This window comes from Thamnophis elegans, chromosome 4 (assembly GCF_009769535.1).
Source record: "Thamnophis elegans isolate rThaEle1 chromosome 4, rThaEle1.pri, whole genome shotgun sequence".
NCBI lineage: Eukaryota > Metazoa > Chordata > Lepidosauria > Squamata > Colubridae > Thamnophis > Thamnophis elegans.
In genome coordinates this window covers 39,364,921-39,388,345 of record NC_045544.1, presented here as the reverse complement: position 1 = coordinate 39,388,345, position 23,425 = coordinate 39,364,921, and the positions used below count along the sequence as shown (strand labels likewise).

At 35.7% G+C, this 23,425-nt stretch overlaps 1 protein-coding gene across 1 annotated transcript; it reads right to left on the bottom strand.

Moving 5' to 3' along the window:
* Positions 1–416: 416 nt before the first annotated feature.
* Positions 417–23,163, bottom strand: TPD52L1 (TPD52 like 1). Its single transcript, XM_032216587.1, has 7 exons — positions 23,022–23,163; positions 15,536–15,651; positions 10,718–10,866; positions 7,039–7,140; positions 2,973–3,011; positions 1,917–1,977; positions 417–1,134 (listed from the first exon to the last, which is right to left on the bottom strand). Exons 1-7 carry the CDS (start codon positions 23,038–23,040, stop codon positions 1,003–1,005), a joined length of 618 nt encoding a protein of 205 aa, XP_032072478.1. The 5' UTR covers positions 23,041–23,163; the 3' UTR covers positions 417–1,002.
* Positions 23,164–23,425: the final 262 nt, after the last annotated feature.

The window sequence follows — 23,425 nt, the reverse complement described above, 5'->3', positions numbered from 1 at the left end:
GTGTCCCACTCTACATAACTTATAAACACAAACAATTCAAATTGCTTAATGCTGCATAAATGTAATTGAGCTCCATATTTTTTTAGATATGTTTTTTACCAGGTCCAGCAGTCATAAATTACAAGTTATTATATTTATTTAACATACTTTAAAGATCCAGCCCTAAAGTAAGAATTGAAATTTTAAATATTTTCTTTAAAAAGTATAAATATGCTCGGGTATTTTAGATAGGCACACTTATTTTACTCCAACTGAAAAGAGAAAAATGTTATTACCGTACAATTCAAACAATTGCAGGCAAGAATGGATATAATATGGCTCAGATTATTATCAGATTAAATCTCCACATGTTTGCAAGGAATTGGAACTGTTTATATACACCAAATTTTTTACTGGTTGACTATTCCAAAATTATCTTTTTTTTTCTTTTATTATTTCCTCACTACTTTGTACTAAAGCCATGTGTATCATTGCTTCTTTAGACAGAAAACTTTACAACATAATTGTTTTTGGTTCCAATCCTTATCCCAATGGCACATATAATAATAAAGAGGTTGGTTTTCTTTTAACAGTCATAAACAGGCACATATGCAGAGGACAGACAAAAACAGCATTGTTTATAGCAAGAGAAATAGAATAGGTAATAGCTTGAACAATAATAACCTCAGCTTATTTTCTGAAATTCATTATAAAAACATGCATGGACAAATTTCTTAAGATAATACATGCCATTTTAAATATTGACACAATTGTATAGCAGTAACAATGTAAAATCACTTATAAGCATAAATAGAATAAAATGGGTAATATAGAAGGACAGCTAGCAGTTACTTCTGCAGCAATAGTTGCCATTTGGTTGCATCCCTGCCAATTTCTCTGCCTAGTATTGTCTGTCTAGGTATATTCTCAATGCAGTCCTACAACTTCATACTCAGCCGTGGAGAGAAAAGAAACATTTTATGTATCAGTCATATGCAAACAGCAGGGCAAAGAAACCCTCACCTAGCAATGGAGCTCCTCTTCAGTTTCGGAAAGTCGGCTGCCCACAATGGGACTCCTAGCACTAGCATTGGCCGCAGAGCTAAGAACTTCTTCAAAGTTTCCTCCAGGGTGAGGTGTGCCTCCAACTTTTGTCTGGAAAGAATAAAACCTTTTTTTTTTTTTTTTTTGCTAAAATCAATAATTTCATCTTTGTCCCTCTGGACTGTTTACATATTTTGACTTCCATACCATGAACTATTTGGCACCCTTGCATAGTAACTCATTCTATCTTTTGATTGACCCTGCTCACAAAGCAGCAAGTGAGGCAGGACTTGTTTAACATGCAATAAGTTTATGCCAGAGCAAAATTTTATTAGGAGCTTATTCGTGTCAACAAATAGACAAGCTTTGTGTGATATAATTGTGACCATTTGTATTAAAAATTAGGTATTTTGAAGTGCAGTACAGAAGTTCCTTGATTCAAGGTAGCTCTTAAATGCAAAGTTGGTTATGAATTCATCCTCTTTCCTTCACAGAGATTTAATGTTACATTTTGGAAAAATTAATACCATGCGGAAACAAGGAACCTATCTGAGTAACAGAAATTACCAGGAACCCTGGGGGGAAAATGTGCATGACCTGGCCACAGATCTGAGTTGTATTGAACTAAGATCTGAGTTCTATTGAACTAAGTTCTGTTGATCTAAGTTCTATTGAAAGTATGACTTGCTCCTGAACCAAGCATTTCAACTTATAAACAACCCTCTGGGATTAAAAATGCAAATTAAAAATATTTCACAGAAGGAACCCTATGAGCATCTAGTTTGCTTATAACACAAGCGCTAACAATGACTTAACTGAGCAACTTTTCACAAGGTTTTTCTTAGGGTTTACCTGGCTCTCCTAATCCCTTTTCCCTTTGTTCTTATCCCTACCTTAATGCTCGTAACAGTGGTCTCAACCTTTTCTTCAAAGGATTTGAATGTAGCAGAATTCCTTAAAAAGATAAAACAAACAGCAGTATTTGTTACTACTTAATCTTGTTCATTTCCTTAGTCAATATTTAAAAGTTTAAAGTACCCCATTTAGAAGAAAAGTGCAGTATGCTTACACAGGGCACCAAGAATGACATACATGAATTATTCTGAAATACTTGGACATCTATTTAGCCCACATCACCATACAAGTTCTTTATGGCCATATTATTCCAGATATCATTCTTCCAGAAGAAGGAAGATACTTGATACAAATCTATGGGAATTTGGTTTGGACTGAGACTTTGTATTGGAGATATTCAGAGGGTACTGTTTTTCTATTCTTTGCACAGGAACAAACACTTCATTTGGAAGGCTGATGCCATAAGAGAGAAACTTTAATTCAATGGTACAAAATAACAAAATGTTTAAAATTGATTCAAATCCTTTTTGCAGAGCATTCACTTCTGGCATTGTTCTGGTAGAATTAGATTGTTGATGTGAAAGTACTGTGGCATGTAGGCAATGTTAGTAGATGAAACCGAAACACAGACACTCTAGCCAGGAATTAGAATCAAGTTTATTTCTGAATTAAAATGATCTGACTGGGACTTTGGCCTTATAAAGTTTGAGAATAAAGAATAAGATAGAAAATGTAATGTCTGCCCTTCCCCTTAAGGATGTGTCCCATTTTCTTTAAATACAACATACATTGAGTACAAACAAATGTTTTCAAACATTTTTGTTTTCAGGTACTGCTAAAATAAGGAATGTTTTCCATTCTCCATCAATTACTGCTACTATTCAGTGCAATACTCCTTCGCAAATAAGTTTCTATTTCAGCTAAACAAGAGAGTCTCTTAATGACTCCGAGCCTGACACATTGTCTTTAATCAAGCATGTATCAGAAAGAATGGAAAATACAGTTATGCAAAACATTTCTAATATTCAGTATAAAGGTTGTAGGATTAAATATTTTTCTAATTACAGTACCATTGGATATATAACCACAGTTACCTCATAGCAGGCATACTCATGGAATGGCGGATAGAATACCTGCTTTGCAAAAGCATGAAAAAGAAGAGAAAATACAAAGCAATTACAGGTTTGCAGCTATATTGATTTCACATTAATCACATCTAGCAGTAGACTATTGTAGTTTATATTCTAAGAGCTTGCTCATTGATGAAGTGCTACTTTGGAATCTCACTAAAATACAACACTCCACTGTCAGACTCTAATGGAAGATCTTCTGTGGTGACACTTTAAATCTACTTCATTTGGCTTTAATTGATGGACTATAGCTAGATGGGGTTAGTACAGTATAACATTCTAATTGTGCTATCAGTAGTAGTCTAGGGACTGCCAATAACAACAGCAGGAAGGAAGGGAATGATTAAGATACTAACGAGAAGAAGAACAATAGTTCTAAACCAGGAAATACTTTATTCACTTGCATTCAGTTGATTAAGGCTGATAATGCATTACTTCTAAGATAAGATGAATAGTCTTAGGTTAATGGTTGCCTTTAATAAACACAGTCTTTTAGGGAACTGAAAAGTAAAACTCTTGTCTCTAAAAGGGCTTTAAAGACCCTGCTACCTGGATTTTTATCTATGTCTATGAAAGTTCATGTAGTCTTTTGTCAAATGGGAGGAAGAGGAATAGGAGAAGGAGGAAGGGAAACACTTCTTGTGTCTAACCCTCTTTTTAAAAACACTGCAACAATAAGGAGCGGACAGAAGACAGAAAGCTACCTCCTATTTAAATCAATACAAGTTGGCCACATCTTGTTCATAAATATTCTAAAAATGGGAAACAGGACAGATTTAGAGCTAACTCAATTGTTTCCATTTTTCAGAAAGAAACCACCTTTCAGGCAGCTGGAAAGTGCCATGCTATAATTGAGAGCATCATGGATATTTATACTTAGATCAATACATCCCTGTTTACTTTGGAAGTGCTACTTATAGTTTAAAGTTTTAAATTTTCATAAGTAACATATCATATTAGCAACTTCCTCAATAATGTTTGCAGGTATTTTTTCCAGTCTTTAGCAATCTCTATACTGTTTAATCTAGCTATATATTCAAAAATATTTTAGTTAGAGCAATAACCTCCCTCCTTAAAGGAGGGAAATCATTGTTACAAGAAGAAACACTGCCAAATATTTATAGTATGTATGTACCGAGTAAGCCAACTTGCATTTTTCATGGTATTTTGGTTCAAAAAGTTAGGATATATTTATCTGCAGGTGGATTTATCCACAAGTATGTATGGGAAATATGGTGTGTTTTAAAAAGTATTACTACATATACTCATGGATAAGTTTATCCACAGATAAGCCAAAGCAATTTTTGGGGTATATTTTGGCACCTAAAATTCTTGGTTTATCCATTGATATATATGGCATTCTTCATATAATTTCAAAGTTTCCTGAATGCACAATTGATGGCTTACAAATAAGAAACTGAGAGACAGAGAGAAAACAAGAAGTAGTAGCAACATATAGTCACCTTACCCAAGGGAATGTGACCTGGATCAGTAGCATAAGGAAAAATCAGGAAGAATTAAGCATTGGTATATAGTTATGGAAGTGCTTTCAAAATCCAACATAGTCTATTCAGTGCCAAGAGAGATTGAATAATATTTACAGTATTTTTCATGACCAGAAAGCATGTGAAAATGGTGCTTCATGAAGTATGTTAGCACATGCAAAGCACCAGCTGAATGAATGAATGAATGAATGAATGAATGAATGAATGAATGAATGAACGAACGAATCTCTTCCATCGGTTCCAGACAGGGTCAATGTACCATCCAGGTCCTTTCAGACTTTGAAAAGTGATTCCTAATTTGTAGAAAGCCCTCTGCTTAGCTCCCCTTTCCAAAGCTTTATACAACCCTATAACTATCAATATTTGCAATCCCAAATATGTTTCTAATAAGAATTTTGCAAACTTATTCTCAGAGGGGACTAGGAGTCAAACTGTAACATTTCATATAATTTGTATCTGTTTCATTGAAGTTTGCAATGTTCAGAACAATTTAATACTCCTTAAACATAGCTATTTTAGAGAGCAGAAATTTAATAACCATTATTATCATCATCATCAGCTCTGGTAATTAAATAGCAAAAGAAGAATGTCTTAGCTCAGAATGCATCGCCATCCCTTAAATCAACAATATTGTATCTATACATCAAATCAGTTGCAACATAAATATATAGGTGAGCCAATTAGTTTCAGTTAAGTATGCATAAAATTAAGTGGGAATTAAAAGCATGGGATAGGTTAGGATCACCAAGATTTGTTTGTTTCTCAGAGCCAATTTAGGATGGAGTGGCACAGAAACCTTAGATTAATTAATGAATTAATTAAATCAACTACGTCTGGTTGTGCTTCCAACAGGAATTCAGCAGGACTTGCAAGATAATTTCAAGCCAATTCCACTGTGACAAATGAAAGCATTCAATGACAGAGCTTACTTGCTGGACAGCACATTTGGCACATATAATTCAGTGGCTTAAATTGTGTCAACTAATGAAACAGAAAACAGTGATGATTTAAAATGAATCAATTTAAGTCCTTGAAGAGATAAACATGGAGAAAATCAAACTATGTGATCACTAAGAATCAACACTGATTTGATGGCATATAATAAATCATTTCCTGAACCTGATGCTATAAAAAGTATCCAGTTTTATCATTAATATAAGAATATTTATATATTATTTTAATGTGACATATTTATCTTTACTTTTTCAAAGTTTGCTATTAATATCAGATCTCCATTATTATTTTTAAAGGACAAATTAGACCCAACTATTTTGTGCTACATTATTTATCAAGTGGCAAATAACCATGGTAAAATGTACCTACTATTAGTTGGAATTATATTAGAGAGCTGCACAGTAAATTATCCTCATTCAAATAATTCTTTTTCAAGGGGGCGGGGGGAACACACATAGTTAGGGCAAAACCAACAGCTAATATGGGCAAAAATTACCCAAGACTGGCTTTGTTTGAGCTGAAGATGAAAAAGTGTCAACCCTTAATACTGAATTGGAGAAATCTCAGATCCAACAATATAAATTAAAGTCAACATAGGATGTCCCATTTAAGATGATGGTAGATAACGTGCAATATATAGATCAAGCCATGGGCAACTTGCTTTACTGCCGGCTATTGTTTTGAAGATTAGGAACTATCTCTTTGAAAAAGGCTGTTAATCCTTTCATCTCGGACCTATCTCCAATGCCTTTCACCTCATTCCTACCAAACTGCTAAAACCTTGGCAATAAGTAACAAAGCAAATACAAAATTAAAACTAGTTGCCTAACAAGCTTATAAATCTGCAACAGATCACCTTGGGATTCATCAGTCAGCTCAACCTTGAAATGTCTAATAATCAAACCTGATTTTCTATGAAAGACAACTCTGACTGAAAAGATCCATCATGGAGCAGTCCACAGAAAATGATGAATGAAGATACTGACGATTTTACAAGTTCTAACATTCTAATTGCTTAGGAATGTGTGCAGTTATCACACATGGCATTTCTAAAAGTTTGGAGGTAAAGTAGTTATTCTTCATGCCAAAGGTGCATTTTTAAAGGCAATGGATTTAGCTTTTTCCTTGAAGATGTTTCACTTTTCATCCAAGAAGCATCCTCAGTTCTGAAGCACTGAAGACAGAACTGAACTCCAGTTGTCTTTTGAAAAAGCACCTTTGGGACAATCATGACCTGGATGATTGAGAATCACCATAGATAGTTATTCTTCAAAATACTTGTTCTTTAAGATTCCATCCATGAAAAGTATTAAGCTAATATAATTTTTGTGGTCCAACTATAAATATACTACTAAGAATTAGCAAACTGGACTTAAGGTGTTTGTTTCCATTGTCAATTTTTTAGGAGTTATATCAGGAATGTATCTTAATAAAGTAGCAATTTACTTTACGATAAAACAAGAAAAATGAAAGCTAATTTAACTATGATTCAATTTTGCAAAGCTAGTAAATTGAAGAATAACCAGAAAGAACTAAATTTCATCCTTTAAATTAAATCCATACTGGCGTACCTCATATCTCCAAACTTCTTGCTGATAACTGTTCCAACGTTGTTGATAGCTGCTGTGGCCTTTTGCCCTGCTTGAGTTAGAGTTTCTTGAGTCTTCTTATACCTAGTGTAGCGTAAATAGCAATCCTAATTAAGAACAAGATTTGTGCCCTTAAGATATCAGCATATCATAAACTGAAAGCAAGAAGCCAACATTCTATTACAGGAATTGAGAGCCAAAGTGCAAACTGGGTTACCAAAAGGGTGAATGAGTTGTATCTATGTCTAAAATGGGTTAGTCATTCTTTCAAATTATTATTATGCTCCTAAATATGGCTGTGCATTGTTTGAAATTGCTAACAGCAGGTCTTCCATGCAAGTTTGAAAAATAATATAGTCACTTTAATGAATTGCACTGAAGATATGAATGCTTTAACGAGTCACTTATTAAAGCATCCACATTCTTTTTTGAGAATCACAAAGGAAACTGAAAAAGACAGTACTGTTTTAAGAGATTTAAGAGCATTGTTCTTCTGCTCCCACATTCCAAAACATTATCAAGTGGTTTTCAAAGCTTACAATCTTTACTAGATATGCTCTAAACTAGAAAGATCAAGAAGCTTAAACATCAACTTCCTTAGGAGATTCAGGACCACTGACTAAAATAATATACAACTTAAGTTTCCTTAATATGTTAATTGCTAGTTATCCATTACATATTGATGAATGAAGTGGGTAGGGCAGTAAAAATGTGATTACTTAGCTAAAGAGAAACAGTCTACATTTCTACTGTCTTATACTGCAATTTGTGAATGGTTGAAGAGTGAGCAACAAAATGCACTGCCAAGTATCACTAGGTACGTGTCAGACCATTCATTGGAATGGTGCACATCAGCCAGATTGATCTGTGTTGTATAGATGGGTAAAGCGTTATACTGGTTAAAATTATCACATAGCTAGGAAATTTGATGGCTAATCAAGATTATTGCATTGAGCATTTCAAAATTAAACTGTCAACTACAATAGGGGGAGAAAAACCAATAGCCATTTCAGTTGAGTTGATTGAACAGATTCACATTGAAAGGAATTCTGCTTTTTCTCTTAAAACAGACAACACAATGCATATCACAATCCTCTTAAATTTACACGTGACTGATTTATAGATTATGCTTTAATTTGCTGTGTTTCCATTTTTCAATACAACTGCAAAACTGTTTAAAATCTAGAAATCAGCAGGTTAGTTTTTGTCAATTATATTTGCTGAGTATGCTCATTCATATCTCACAATTTATCTTTACCTTTGTACCTACGCTGGAGGTATATGCTCATAAAGGTAAAGGTAAAGGTTCTCTTCGCACATATGTGCTAGTCGTTCCTGACTCTAAGGCTCGGTGCTCATTTCCGTTTCAAAGCCAAAGAGCCAGCACTGTCTGAAGACGTCTCCATGGTCATGTAGTCGGCATGAGTAAACACAGAAGGCGCACAGAACACTTTTACCTTCCCACCAAAGGTGGTTCCTATTTTTCTACTTGCATTTTTACATGCTTTTGAAGTGCTAAGTTGGCATAAGCTGAGACAAGTAACGGGAGCTCACTCCATTACATAGCACTAGGGATTCGAACCAGTGAACTGCCGACCTCATTGACAAGCTCAGCGTCTTAGACACTGAGCCACCTCGTTCCTCATACTCCAACACTATTACAACTATTCTTTGTTTTACTCTGACCCTTTGTAAAAATACTGAGCAAGCAGAGGGCATCAATCTATTTGCATTTATATACAGTTGGTTTACCAAACCCAGTAAAATGCAGTTCATTGATTATAATTTAATATATTTTTTTCTATTAAGTCTTAAAATGAAAACAACTGTGACCTGGAGGAATGGAGAAATAAAAAAATAATGTGAAATTAAAAAGTATATCATTAAGAGAAACAGAATTGAATACTAACAAATAATAATAATAATACAAAGAACCTGCTAAATTTTGATCAATCCACTCCCAATCTTAAGGAATAAGTCCAACAAAACCATTTTGTAAATCCAGTATAAGACAGTATTCCACAACACTCTTCTGATTTTTAGGTGTCTATCTTTTTGTAATATTTAAGTCATCATCCAATTTAATTTGTAAACCATTATTTCCATCCATTTCCCATAGGCTGTAATTTTTAAATGCACTTCTAAGTCAACTTCAGTTTTAAGAAACAGAATTGTTCCTCTTCAATAACATCTTCTGATTCTCCTATAAAATTGAATAAGTTAAAAACTTCTTATGAGCCGAGGTGGCGCAGTGGTTAAATGCAGCACTGCAGGCTACTGCTAGATCAGCAGTTCAGCGGTTCAAATCTCACCGGCTCAGGGTTGACTCAGCCTTCCATCCTTCCGAGGTGGGTAAAATGAGGACCCGGATTGTTGGGGGCAATATGCTGACTCTCTGTAAACCGCTTAGAGAGGGCTGAAAGCCCTATGAAGCGGTATATAAGTCTACTGCTATTGCTATTGCTATTATAGGCATATCTCTGACACTTATTTCAATATAGCCATCTAGTGCCCTCTTGTGTCCAACTTTTTAAATCATTTTATTAGTCTCAGTGTACAAGCAGAAAAGTTCTCCCACAAGGAAGGATCCTTTCAATTAATTTCAAAATCTTAAATAACTGAGCCTTAATCCATTTAAAAGTTTCTAGGCAACAGTAAACTAATCATCAGAATTATATCTTGTGATGGAAAGTGGATGATTAGATTAAATAGGAAACTAAGAATGGAACAGATTTAAACCTTACTATTTGTACTGCAGTTAAGTGTTTGCAGAATATTAACATTTGCCATGAACATTTCTAAAATAGTAATTTGAAGAGAGAAGTTTTTTATTATGAATACTGGGGTAGCTGATTAAAGGTTTGAAACCATTTAGAGGCAGAAGGAAATGCTTTACCTGCTCCATGAATCTAGAAACTTTAATAGGTCATTATAATTAATAAAGACTAATTGAAGAAAAATAAAGTCTGGTGTATCAATTGGGTGCCTCTCATGCATTTCAAAAGTGTATATGAAGCTAGCTTCTTTGTAGAGACTTAATGCAAAAACTGAATAGTGATGCAAGCAATATCTCATGGTGTGTTTTTTTATTTCCTATCCATTAAATTGTTGGTACTGTCTTTAAAATATATACCTCTTTGAACTCAGATAAGCCCATCTATCTACAATGCATTCTTTGAATGTCAAATGGAGTTGGTTTGTCCAAAGAATAATATCCAATGTTTATTCTAAATTGTCCAGTATATTTCCTTCAATTAATATAACAAAAAAGGAAGATTTCCCTATACCGCAATGCAACCTTGCTACATAGCAGGCTCAGTCTTTTCTGTACCTGACAAATTGACTTTAATGGATTTTCATTGACAGGGGGTAGCTAAACAACAACTCCATTTCCCCCAAAAGATGCAAAGCATCCCACATAAGCTAGGCATTCCAAAATTATTTCTAAGAGTGTAAGTTGACAGACTTGATAATTCATTTGTCTTGAACTTCAATAATGCTCCATGAGAAAGACCAAGCCAACAAAACAGCATTCCAGGGAGAGTCATGATAGAGTGGTAGATAAACATTAAGTTGTGGAAATCAAATCGGTTCCACCACAAGTTCTGAATGTCTATGTAAGATATATAGCTACAGGAAAGAAGAGTGAATTTGCACTCACGCAGTAGTAGTTTGCACATCATGCCAACTTTTGCTGAAGTTCTGCTTCAGTTCATTCATCATATTGATGCCCAGCTTTTGTTTTATTTCCACAAGGTGCTTCTCTTTGGCTGCTAAAACTTGGCGTAAAGTTGCAATTTCATCCTCTAGCTGCATATAAGAAATAAAGCAAAGGAAAAGCTTGGATCATTATTCCTTGTTTTTCATGCCCATTAATTTTAAGTATCACTCTTTCCTTAAGTACAATAAGGCCAAATAATTGGATACCTACCAAATATATATTGCTTTTATATTCACTTAAAGAATTCCAAAATTAATGAATATGACTACTCATGCAGAAATGATGTGGTCAAATGGCATTATAATTTTAAAAAGTATGCATCAGTATATGACGAATTTCAGCAATGAAAATCTTAATTTAGGGGTGCAAGGGTAGGGACCCATAGTCTTGGAACTCCTAAACCAGGAGTGTCAAACTCGATTACATTGAGGGCCGCATCAGGATTGTGTTTGACCTTGGGTAGGTGTGGCCAACCAGGGGGTGCCTGTGGTGGCCCGAGGGCTCTGCCAGCGAAAACAGGTTCCCAAGCTCCGTTTTCGCTGGCAGAGGCACTGTGAGCTAGTCCTTCTCTGTTTCCAAGGCGGTCCCCATGGACCAAATCTAAGTATCCCATGGGCCAGATCCATCCCCCGGGCCTTGAGTTTGACACCCGTCCTAAACTATCAAGGGGGAAAAAAGGCTGATCACTGATGTATTTAAAATAAAGATTCTATAAATATCCAGAAATCATGCACTAGTGAGCTATGGATTGTTATATACAGGGATCTTTATACACATGTCTCTTGAAATAATGATTGGGAAATTTAGGTAAGACAGTCTATATAAACAATTAAAAAATTGGCTCATGCATTATAAACCAGCATGGTTAGAAGAAGGCGTCTTAAAAAGATCTAAGCTTCCTGCTGCGTTCATATTTTTGGATGCTGAGAAGGCCTTTGATCGAGTTAACTGGCAATTTCTGCTGAAGATATTGCAAAAAATGCAGATAGGAGATAGCTTTTTACAGTCAATTAAAGCAATATACCAACAGCAAACAGCACAAATCATAGTCAATGGAAGTCTAACAGACTCTTTTCAAATTGGAAAAGGTACAAGACAGGGCTGTCCTTTGTCCCCACTACTGTTTATTATAACTTTGGAAGTATTGTTGAATAAAATATGGGGCTTGGATGGCCTAAAAGGGATCAAGATTAGGCAGCAAGAATACAGAGTCCGCGCTTTTGCGGATGATTTGGTCATAATATTGGAACAACCGCAGGAATCCAGTATGGTTTTAATGAACACGATTAATCAATATGGTCAAGTGTCTGGTTTTAAAATAAATTTAGGAAAAACAAAAATATTAGCTATAAATATGAATACTAAACAAAAGGAAGAACTAGGAGGGATGCTAGGATGTGAGGTAGTCAAAAAAGTCAAATATCTTGGGGTTAATATTTTAACCTCAAACGGGAAATTATATAAGCATAATTATGAACCACTTTGGCATAGTATACAGATAGAGATGAAAAAATGGGAGAAATTGCACTTATCTTTGTTGGGTAGGATAGCGGCAGTGAAAATGAATATCCTACCAAAATTTTTTATTTCTCTTCCAAATGTTACCTATACTTAAAAAAGATGCGAATCTTTTAGAATGGCAGAAGGGTATCAACAAATTTGTATGGGCAGGAAAGAAGCCGAGGGTAAAGATGAAAATAATGCAAGATGTACGCGAGAGAGGAGGCTTGAAATTACCTAATCTAAAACTATATTATGATGCAGTGGCGCTATCTGTAATTAGTGATTGGACTCATTTAACTAATGATAGAATACTGAATATCGAGGACACGATCTGGTATATGGTTGGCATGCTTATCTGTTATTCAACAAAAAATTGGATAAGAATTTTAAAAGTCATATTTTAAGAAATGTTTTACTGCGGGTCTGAAAAAAATACCAATATAAATTAAATGATAAGATACCCATGTGGGCAATTCCTAGACATACAATTGAAAATATGAATACAGCACAAAAACAGGATAGAACTACCTACAGACAGCTTCTCATTCTGGAAAGGGGGGTTCTACAACTAAAATCTTTAGAGGTATTAAAAGAGGAGAAGGTAGTTCAAACATGGTTCCAGTACGGGCAATTACAGGCCAGGTGGAAAATAGATCAAAAAATTGGTTTTATCCAAGTTGAGGATAATTTGTTTAAACAAATAAGAGATCAAAGCTTAATGCATATAAAGGGGATATATAATGTACTAATACAGATGGATTCGGAAACAGAATTAGTCAAAGATTGTATGATAAAGTGGGCTCAAAATATTGAAGAACCAATAATGTTGGATACATGGGAAAGAATATGGGTAAGAAATGTGAAATTTACACAAGCTCCAAACCTGAGAGAAAATTTTTATAAGATGTTCTATAGATGGCATTTAGATCCTAAAAAGCTGGCTTCTGTGTATCCGAATGTACAGCCTAAATGTTGGAGGTGTGGTTCTCTCGATGCTACATATTTTCATATATGGTGGACCTGTAAAAAGGTTAAGGCATTTTGGATAAAAATATGATGGATTATGCAAAATATCTTTAAAAGAAGGATAAAGTTTACTCCTCAGTTATTTTTACTAGGTATATGTACTGACTTTACAGTGGTAGAGACTAATTTGGTTCTGCACCTAATAACGGCAGCAAGACTGTTGGTGGCGCAATACTGGAAGAAGGAAGACTTGCCTACAACTCAAGCATGGACATTGAAAGTTACAAACTTAGCCGAGATGGCTAAAATATCGGCATATCTGAAAGATCATTCAAATGAAAGATATAAACGAGACTGGAAAAAATGGATTCACTATATACAAAACAAATATGGGACTAAGAAATTCCAGATAGCCTATGCTTAAGTTCAGGAATGATTTAAATTGTTCAAAGTTAGTGTAACAGGAGGAAGCTAAGATCAATGTAGAGATGTTATTAACCCTTTTTTTTAATTTCTTTTGTCTCAATATATTTTAGACTGTGATTGTTAAAAATCTATACCGTATACGGGCTCTGGGAAGTCGGGGGGGGGAGGGAGGTGGGGTGTTTGGGGGGAGGGGAGGGGGGATATATACTATATGTTAGATTTCAACGTAATGCGATTTCACATGTATACTGTCTCTCTTTAATTTCTCCGTAAAAATAGGACAAGCTGAATACATTGACATATAGTAGAAATACACCAAGGGGAAGAGGAGTCGGATAGAAGGAAGAGGGGTAGAGAGGGCGGGAGAGAGGATGGGAAGGAGGGTGAGAAGGAAGGGAGGGAGTGGACTGGGAGAGAGGAGTGGTAGAGGGGGAGGGGAAGTAGGGTAGAGGGGAATGATGGAGGGAAGATAGTAAGTTGGAGGGGGCGGAAGAAAGAGGTGTATGGAGAGCGGAAGAGGTATATTGGGTTTCTATTTGAGTTTGAGTTTTATTTTATTTATATTTCTGGGGGTATTGTTGACAAGAGGAACTGCTGTGATTATTGTTTAATGTTGTATGGCCCCGGTTATGCACAATATATATGTGACTGTATGAAAATGAAAAATGAAAAATAAAAACATTTTAACAAGAAAAAGATCTAAACTGAGAAAGAAAGGGATGCAAAATTTAGGGTTTTAATAAAACTAGCTGGTATAGATAGGAATTCTGCTTCATCTAGATCTACGAGTCTGACCTGCAAAAATTCAGATGAGCACTAGCTTGGAGCAATAACTTCAGGGTACAATCTGCTTGTCATCTAATTTCTGTAACCTGATCTGGTAGCCCCAACTTCATGTGTTATAATATGGTACAGTTGGTGGGGAGAGAGAGTACCAGGTATGAGTATAATATTTACAGTGTTTATTACTTTTGGAAAATGTAGTCAGGTTTAATAAATGTCTTCAACTACTGACTGTTTGCAAAGGTGCAGAGAGACAAGAGGCCCATAACTTCCAATGGAAGGGTAACAGCTAATCTAAATAAGCAAAAATTCATTCACTCTTCAGAAAATTAGTAAACTTGGAGAAGTTTCAAGCATTTCTGAAGGCAAATCTCCAGAGCACTTCTCTGAAACAATGAAATAGTATGTTATAAATGCTCTAAGATCAGAATTGACCAAGATTCCATAATCACAAAGACTACAAAATGATTTGCACTGTGGCATGTGCTTTGAGGATAAAGGCTTTAACCTCACCTCACATCAGTGAGAAGGAAACATTGGGGAATAAAATCTTATAGAGCTAAACATACAATTCTTTGTACTTGATTTTGACTCAATTTTATAAATAATATACAGATACACATAAATAACCAAGTGAACAGGAATGGATAATCCCGGTTCCTCCAACTACTGTGTCGCCCCAAGAAAACATATGCTGAATTTGACCAACTAAAATTTCAAGTAGCCAACTGAAAAACAATAGCTCCCGTTTTCTGACAGACAATCTAGGAAGACAATATCATGGTTAATCGTGTCCAAGAGGATTGGGATAACCACATAGCTCTATCTCAGTTGCACCAAAGTTTATCAATAAGAGCAACCACTGCAATTTTGATCCCATATCCAGACATGAATCTAAACCCCAATGATCCAGATACTCCGTTTTAACCAGGTCTGCTTGTAATTATAATCCAGAAATTGCACACAACCAAGTGACCAAAAAATAATAGAAAGTGAAAAAATAGTGAAAGCAATGAATTCTTTCCAAAAAAAAAAGAATATTTTTATTTAAAATGATGTATAAAGATCAAATAAAATTACCTTGATTACTTCAACTTTTAATTCTTCTCGCTCTTCTTCAGAAATCACATTGGTCAAATCAACATCAGTGATGGTGTCTTCATCTGTCTCATGGAATGTTTGTTTTTCTAATAGACCTTTGGAAATAACACAGAAAAGAGTGAAAACATAAGGCTCCTTCTAAGAAACCTTGATTCCTGGACAAGTGATAATGAGGAGATACAAAGATAAAGATAACACAAATACAGGTAGTCCTCATCTTACTGACACAACTGAACCCAAAATTTCTGATGCTAAGTGAGACATTTGTTAAGTTTTTCCCCATTTTATGACCTTTCTTGCCATAGTTGTTGAGTGAATCACTGCAGTTGTTAAGTTAGTAACATGGTTATTAAGTGAATTTGGCTTCCCCATTGAGTTTGCTAGTTATAAGGTCACAAAAGCTGATCACATGGGGGGAAACGGTAATGGTCATAATGTGAAAAAGATCACGTCACTCTTTCCAGTGCTGTTGGAACTTTGAATGGTCACTAAATGAGCTAATCTCAGTCAAGGTCTAGCTGTAAGGAATAATCATTAGTGTATAAATCTTAAAAGTATAAATAGGCATGTAAATCCAGATTTCTGGAAGTGAATTTATAACACGAATAGAAGCAATTTAAGTAATTTACAGCGCAGAGTGTGTTCCTTGTGTTAATAGAGAACGTGACCAATCTGAAATATATTAGGCTGTTCAAGACTATCCAGTAATTATCCTCAAGCTCTGGTAAGACTTATTCTTAGGATTCTCATATCCAGTTTTCCATATAGATTGTCAACTCACTTAACCTTATGACTTACTTTACTCAAGACGATGTACTGAACATCTTTATTATAAAGAAGAGTTTATAATAGATGGCTTGAATATAATTTTAAAAATAGAACCAAAGGTTCTTGAGATATGGTGAAAAATTATGAAGCTTAAAGGATTATAGACATGCTGTAATATATCAGATCCAAATTTTCTGCAGAGAACAGTACATGTTGACCAGCTAACATATGTTCAATTCTTTGCTGCCAGATCTAAAATTCATTTTTTCTACATCACATATACAACCTTCCCTCGTAATCATTACTTTGTACAGCTCATTAATTTAGACCTTATGATGATTTAAATGGCACAAAATATATTCAAAAGAAATAACAAAGGAACTTTGGAATGAAACAGAGCATCTGTGTAATTTCCAAAGAGCTGTTCAGTTCAGGTAGTTACTGGTACGAAATGCCTTCACATTTCTTTGTGTATTCTGGTTGAAATGTCAACCTTAAGGGAAGTTAATTAAAGCCAATTACATCATTTCCTGTCATTATATGCAACAACATCATACAAAGTTACTGTACTTCTTGTTCTGCTCCTTAAAGTAATATAGATCTTGTAAAGCAAACTGCTACTGCATGGTTGTTTAATATTAAAAGGGATGTAGCAACATCATGCTTCTGAAAACACTTTTTTTGGTCAACACCACTTTATTTCAATGATAAATTAGACACTGAGAACAGTGAGAAGACCAATTCCATATAACTGATCAAACAGACTAATATTAACTATATAAATGGAACCAGCTCTTAAGAACAATTAAAAGAGAACACAATTCATTGTCAGAACACAGATTTTGGAAGAGTCAATATTAAGATATGTCAGTTCTTACTTCTGAGGATAGAAACAAACTGACTTCATGGTGCTATTATCCATAGGAGAAGGAGTAAACCCAAATTTATCTCCATCTCTCTGCTGCCATCTATCAGTCACCCAGGTTTTTTGCAATAGCTCTGTAGTTCATGGCAAAGAAGTGACTGCATTGTCTTCTTGGATCAGAAATAGCTACCAGTAAATATGAACAAAATTTTGCAGGAAGAATAGTTCTATGACAAAGATCAGGATGACAAAATGAAGATAAAGGAATATTTTCCAACTAACAATGGATAGTTGTTAAAGCTGTGTATTTAGAAAGAGCAGGAACCCACATGCTTTCAATAATGGATTAATAGTTACTAAAAAAACCCATCAATCAGTCCTAGATTAAATAAAGACTGACCAATCCCTTGAAGTGATGAGTAGCATGCAGAAATTAATTTGGGGGCATGTAATGCAAATGTATGATGAAGTAGAAGTATGATTTGGAAGTAGAAGAAAGGAAAGACAACAAGTGTGGGTGGGATCAAGAGATCAGTGTTATCCCTTAGAAGAACTACAGGTTTTCAGATCAGGTTCAGATGGTGGATATTGATTCTTACAGTTGCCAATGGCTGGGCCCAACTTGATGGCATCCAAATAATTAAATCAAGTAAAAATAGACAAAGGAGTTTGAGACTTGTTACTAAATTTATTGGTTGCTTAGTGAAACCACACAGTAATGTAGCTGATTAGGACTGTGTTCTAATTACGCAAAGCTTGCTGAACCAATGAAGTAAACATTAAACAGCATCTGAGCTAGGTTAACAGAAACGATTTAAACATAATCAGTTCACATTTTGCTATGAAATACAAGAATCCAAAATTTAATTAGGCATTTTTTGTTTTTTGGCTTTTTTTTACTGCTAGCTGCCTTGAATATTATTCATTGGTAAGAATGGAGATATACATCAAATAAATAAGAAAGAAACATAGTATTTTTTATTATATTTCACTCAGCACTAATAGGTTTTAGATGCACAATAATTTCCTCTACAAGTATAAACTATACTGGATTAGGCCAGCGTCCATTGTAATCTAGCATTTTGTTTCTCATATTAACCAATACGTTCCTTCTTGGTTGTTTGCAAGCAGGAAATGAAGACTTCTGCCACTTACCAGGACATACATTATTACAAAAGAAAATATAAGTTACAAGGGCTGCATTTCTTAGTGAGTGGGATTCTACTGAACAGAACCTTCCTTCTAGTACAGCAGGAGGAAAAGCATTGTAATGAGAAAAAGTAAACACTCTGCAGTGTGCTGGACAAATAAGGATGAATAAGCTGTTGGAAATATAAAGTAGCTTTGGAATGAAACCTACTTGTGGGTGATTGGCTAAAGTGTCCAAATCCCTCTGCCACATGATATTGAAAACTTTCCAAGAGCTTTTTCATGGCAGGTTTCTTTAAATCCAGGGGAAGTAGAAAAAAGACAGGCTGTAACCACACAGGTCAGCTAAGAGTTTTCACTTTCCACCTTGATGAAAATTCATCAAGGAGAATTAACAGGGTCAGTGAGCCATTAGAGAACAAAAAGTTAAAGCTCATAAAAGAGGAGGCAACTGTGGTCTCTCGCCTCCAAAAGGTTTCCATGCAGATTAAGGCATTTGAGTCCCAGCATGGGGCTTGGAAAAGTGCTCATTAAAACTTAAGACTGAACAATGTCTTGGGGCTTGTAGTTCACTGTAAATGTGCATAGGAGCACTGTAGGACATGTGGGATATAATTTTAGCTTTTAAAAACTCAGCGGTGGCAAGCATGCATCTAACCACTTTACAATGGAAAAAGCCTAGAATTGCCTTAACACTGCTGTTAGCTTTGGCAAAGATGGATCTGATTTGTTCCCTCTAGCTTCTGGAAGCTTAGAAAATTATGCCAAAATATTTAAAAACCGGAACTTGCTCAGATTTATTATTTCTGATTTACCACTGAGGCTAATGCAACTAGGTCTCCCAAGAAGAGCATAGCGGTGGTTTTGGAGTCATTGAATGTAATGAAGCATAATATTCCATTAAAGCTTGCATAACTCTCCTAAGCCCACTTGGATACCCATGCAATCCAAAGCCCTGTTCCCTTTTTACATGCATTCAAAGTTATGATTTATCTACATTTATATTTTATGTCATGATGTATGTAAAAAGGTTGGAACTCTGAGTGTATAGTTGAGGCTGCAATTTTGATTTTTGTCTATCTCAGTGATCCAGGTCATGGTTGTCCCAAAGCTACTTTTGAAGAGGCACCTGGACTTTGTTTTTATTTGAAGACCTTTCGCTTCTTATTCAAGAAGCTTCTTGGATGAAAAGTGAAAAGTCTTAGAAGAAAAGCAAAGAAAGTCTAGTTGCCTCTTGAAAAAGCATCTTTGGGACATCTTGATTTTTCCAATCTGATCAGAGGATCTCTCTGGATAGAAGAAAATAAATATGACCTGTTTTTAATATATTCCTAAGAAACACAATTTCTAAATTCAAGAAAATTGCTCCCTTTGGACATTTCCCCCCACTCCGCCAATATTTTGTCATTTGGTAATGTATTCTGGAAATTGTAATCCACATTCCTTTCTACTTAAATTAACATTATTTAGAGATTTAATCTCTCTTGTCCTCTCTTTGTATATTTGTCCTGAAAACATAAACAATATTCAATAGATAGAATGTTCCTTGACAATTGCTATTAATACTTAAAAAGTGTGGAAGATTCTTTTTCATCTGGATAACTTTGTCACCAATGAAAAAAGTTACCAACTTGGACTCAGCAAGTTATATGTATTCCTACTCTTTCCTCTAAGCCAGGAATATTAAACTCGTGGACCGTGCACCCTTCAGTAAACAGGGGACCGGCCCACCCCCGGTTTAGCAAAGGGGGGGAATTACAATACATCACGTGATGATGTGATACCATTTTGTTTGACACCCCTGCTCTAAGCAATGCACCTTCCAGATCAGTCAGTTCTTCTGAACTCAATTATCAATAATAATCTTTGTTCAATTATTGATTCTGTTTTTTTGATTTTTTTTTTTTTTAAATAGACTATTAGGAGTTCTGAACATTCAACTCCTGGAAAGGCAGATATACTCATTACATGTTGGAACCCATTTTTAATGACCTTTTGCAAGGAAGCTATTTTATTCTGGAAGTACCCTCCAATATTAGATGGATATCATATATCAACTGAGCAGAAAGTGAAAATGATAACCAAACACCATTATGGTTAAGTCTGAATAAGAATTATTCAAGAAACTGAGAACCCACAGCTCAAAATCTTTTCATCACTATTCAAAATCCTTCACAACACTCTACAAAAGATTTCAGAAGAATGCCTAGTACTTCACAATGCTTATTCCCTTAGGAGGCACTGAACTGTACAATGTTTTCTTCTCCTTGCAACCTTTTCATAACTCAAAACAATAAACCATAAAGAATCTTTTACAGGCTTTACATTAACACCTCATAATGTGTGGGAAGCATATTAGCAGCCAGCACAAGCATTAAATGATTTCTGGGTAATCCTTCACAACAAAGTTTAACTATTGAAATTATTTTGGCAACTTTCTATTAGAAAAGTGAACTGAAAGTGTCCTAATCATCTGTTATTTAGCTTAATAAATAGAAAAGAACTCCAAAATAAAAGTGTGATCACTCACAAATCTCTCTCATACCTATGAATATTTTGAGAAGAAAAGCTTTTTGAACCTGTCAGAGAGAAGGCGCCCAAAAAATGGCTCTGGCTTTTCAGAACCCAGATGCTGACTCCACCCCATCCAGAAACCAGCAACTGATTTTTCTGGATGATCACTATCATGTCAGTTTATACATCACAGTCTAAGATTAATTTGAGAAGTTGGCACCCAAAGCATGCTCTCCCAGCAAGTCCCACTCAAATCATGAGTTTTAACAGAAAGCTGACAGTTGCAACTAACAATGACTCTGAGGTGTGAATAAACACAGTGAAACAAGTTTTTTTTCCAATTATTTGAGATTACATGCATTATCAAAACATTCATGTTTAAACTGCATCAATGGTACTTTTTTCAGTCTGATGCAATGCATGTTTTACTTGAAAAGAAATCTCACTCAGTACAACCAGCCCTTGGTAGAAATCTAAATAACTATTCAATGGTGATATTGTACATTCAATCCCTTTATTAAAACTAAGCAATAATGAGGGAATGTATTCACTTAAAACAACTTCTCTTGTTTTGCAAACTTATTTCCAATGTTCATTTTTTTATTCACAAGATGGCAGTGTAAAATTATCCTTATAATAATTTAGTTGGCAAAACGTTATACAATTAATTTCTTTCAGAAATATTCAAACATGTATGCAAAATGGCAAATGGCACTGGCTAAAATTTTCTGAACAACACTCTTTAAAATAGAGTAATATAAAAAGCCTTCCTCTATGATTTCTTAGGTTTGGAAAGTGATATTGATGTAACTAATGGAGTCACAAGAAGAGGATTATAGTCTCTATAATAGGACAGGGGTCATTACAAAGCAAATGCTCCATGGAAGAGCTCTAATTTAACTAGATCTCTCTCCAATAATAAGAGGCATTTATTAACAAAATGCAGGCATGAAATTAGGGATGTAAACAGAAAAAGCAAATAACATAAGCTCTGGTTCATAAACTTCATTGACCAAAAAGAAGTAATACAAGGAACAAAGAGTTTAAGAGATATTCTGACATTTACTTTCTATTGCCAAACACCACAATCCAAGCAAAACTCCTTAAGAGACAGTGCTGTAAGTAGCTCTTATGGAAACAATTGTCTTTAATACACCAAAGCTGTATTCCATAATACATGGGGTGGGTGGGTAGGTGGGTGGGGGAGACTTAAAAGGTAATTTTAAAGTAAGGGCCTTTCCTATGCTCATAGAAAGCCTTACCTTAGGTAAACAATGGGTCGCATTCTATTCGCCAACTCAACAAAAGAACTTTGCTTTGCAACTGACAAAAAAACCCGAACAACGCGAAGTGATAAAGAAAATGAGTTGTTTTATTAACTTTGACTGTATTTATGCACGTTTTAAGAATACACGGAGCCTTTTCAGGGGGAAACTGCAACGGGAGAGTGTCCTCAGAGCTTTGCCATGGCTCTTTCAGTGCTTCGATCTGATCTAATTAGCAAAGAATTAGAATCAATATTGACCAGGCTGCGCCTCTTGACGGGAGATTTAAAAGTAACGGAGCACGTCACCTTAGGGCTTTGGGCTTCTGCTGCACGGCGCCAAACGAGAGCGTGCCCTTGCTGCCGAAAAAAACAGGCATTAAGGTTGGACTGAAGGAGACCCAGAAGAACAAGTTCTAAGTTTTTTTTCCTATCAGTGGACCGCTTATGGTTCAAGCTAGTACTTTGGCATGAGCAACCGACGGAGCCTTGCGGAACTCTCAACTTTCTTTAAAAAATCCCCAGCGCTGAGCCATTCAAGGGACCTCACCCCCCAAAAAAATGTATCTCAAAACAAGACGCGGGTTCTACTTCCGAACCTTCGAAGATCCACAGAAAAGAAGCAATGATTTATTCGAGAACTCCGCGCCTTTCTCTCCCATCGATTACGATTGTTTTGCAAGAGGAAAGTTCTTTTCAGAACTTTCTCTGCTTATTGCAACCAGAGTAAGAGGTCTAAGCTTTGGGTGAGGATTGCCACCCACTCCTCCCTCCGAAAAAAAACACCACCAAGCGGAAAGCGAATGCGGAGGGGCGGGTGGGGGACAGAGAGGCTGGGAATCTCTGACAAGAAGAATGTAAACAAACGCACGCAGCTTCCCCAGTAGGACCAGTAAGCCACACACCTTGCGCCTGTGTTTCCATCGTCCCACCGGCACTTCACTGGCAGTGCTTCACTGCGGAGAAGACCCAGCGGAGGGATCCGCGTCCAAAACGCGTCCGCTTCTACGCCGCGATTACTGCTTCTGGTGACCATCGGCGGCTCCGGCTTCGACGCGTTTGCCCGTGCTATGAGGCAGCGCCACCTGTCGGCCTTTTGTCCGCTCTGCCACAAGACCTCTGGGGTTTTATTTCCCCCTGCGCGGACGCTTTTTTGGGGAAGAGGATATCGTCACAAGTTTCTCGAAAGCAAATCTGTTTTTCTTCCTTTACCCGATGCCGGATTTAGGCATGAACTAAGCAAACTACAATTTAGGATGTTACAATCTGAAGGGCCTCACAACATTTCAATGTTGAGTTGGGGTTTTTG

Bases quoted from the DNA above. Each gene is read 5' to 3' on its own strand.
- TPD52L1 (XM_032216587.1), bottom strand. The intron at 7,141-10,717 runs GTGAGTGCAAAT...ACGCTACACTAG, and splicing joins GATGTGCAAACTACTACTGC to GTATAAGAAGACTCAAGAAA. The intron at 1,978-2,972 runs GTAACTGTGGTT...TATCTTTTTAAG, and splicing joins ATGAGTATGCCTGCTATGAG to GAATTCTGCTACATTCAAAT.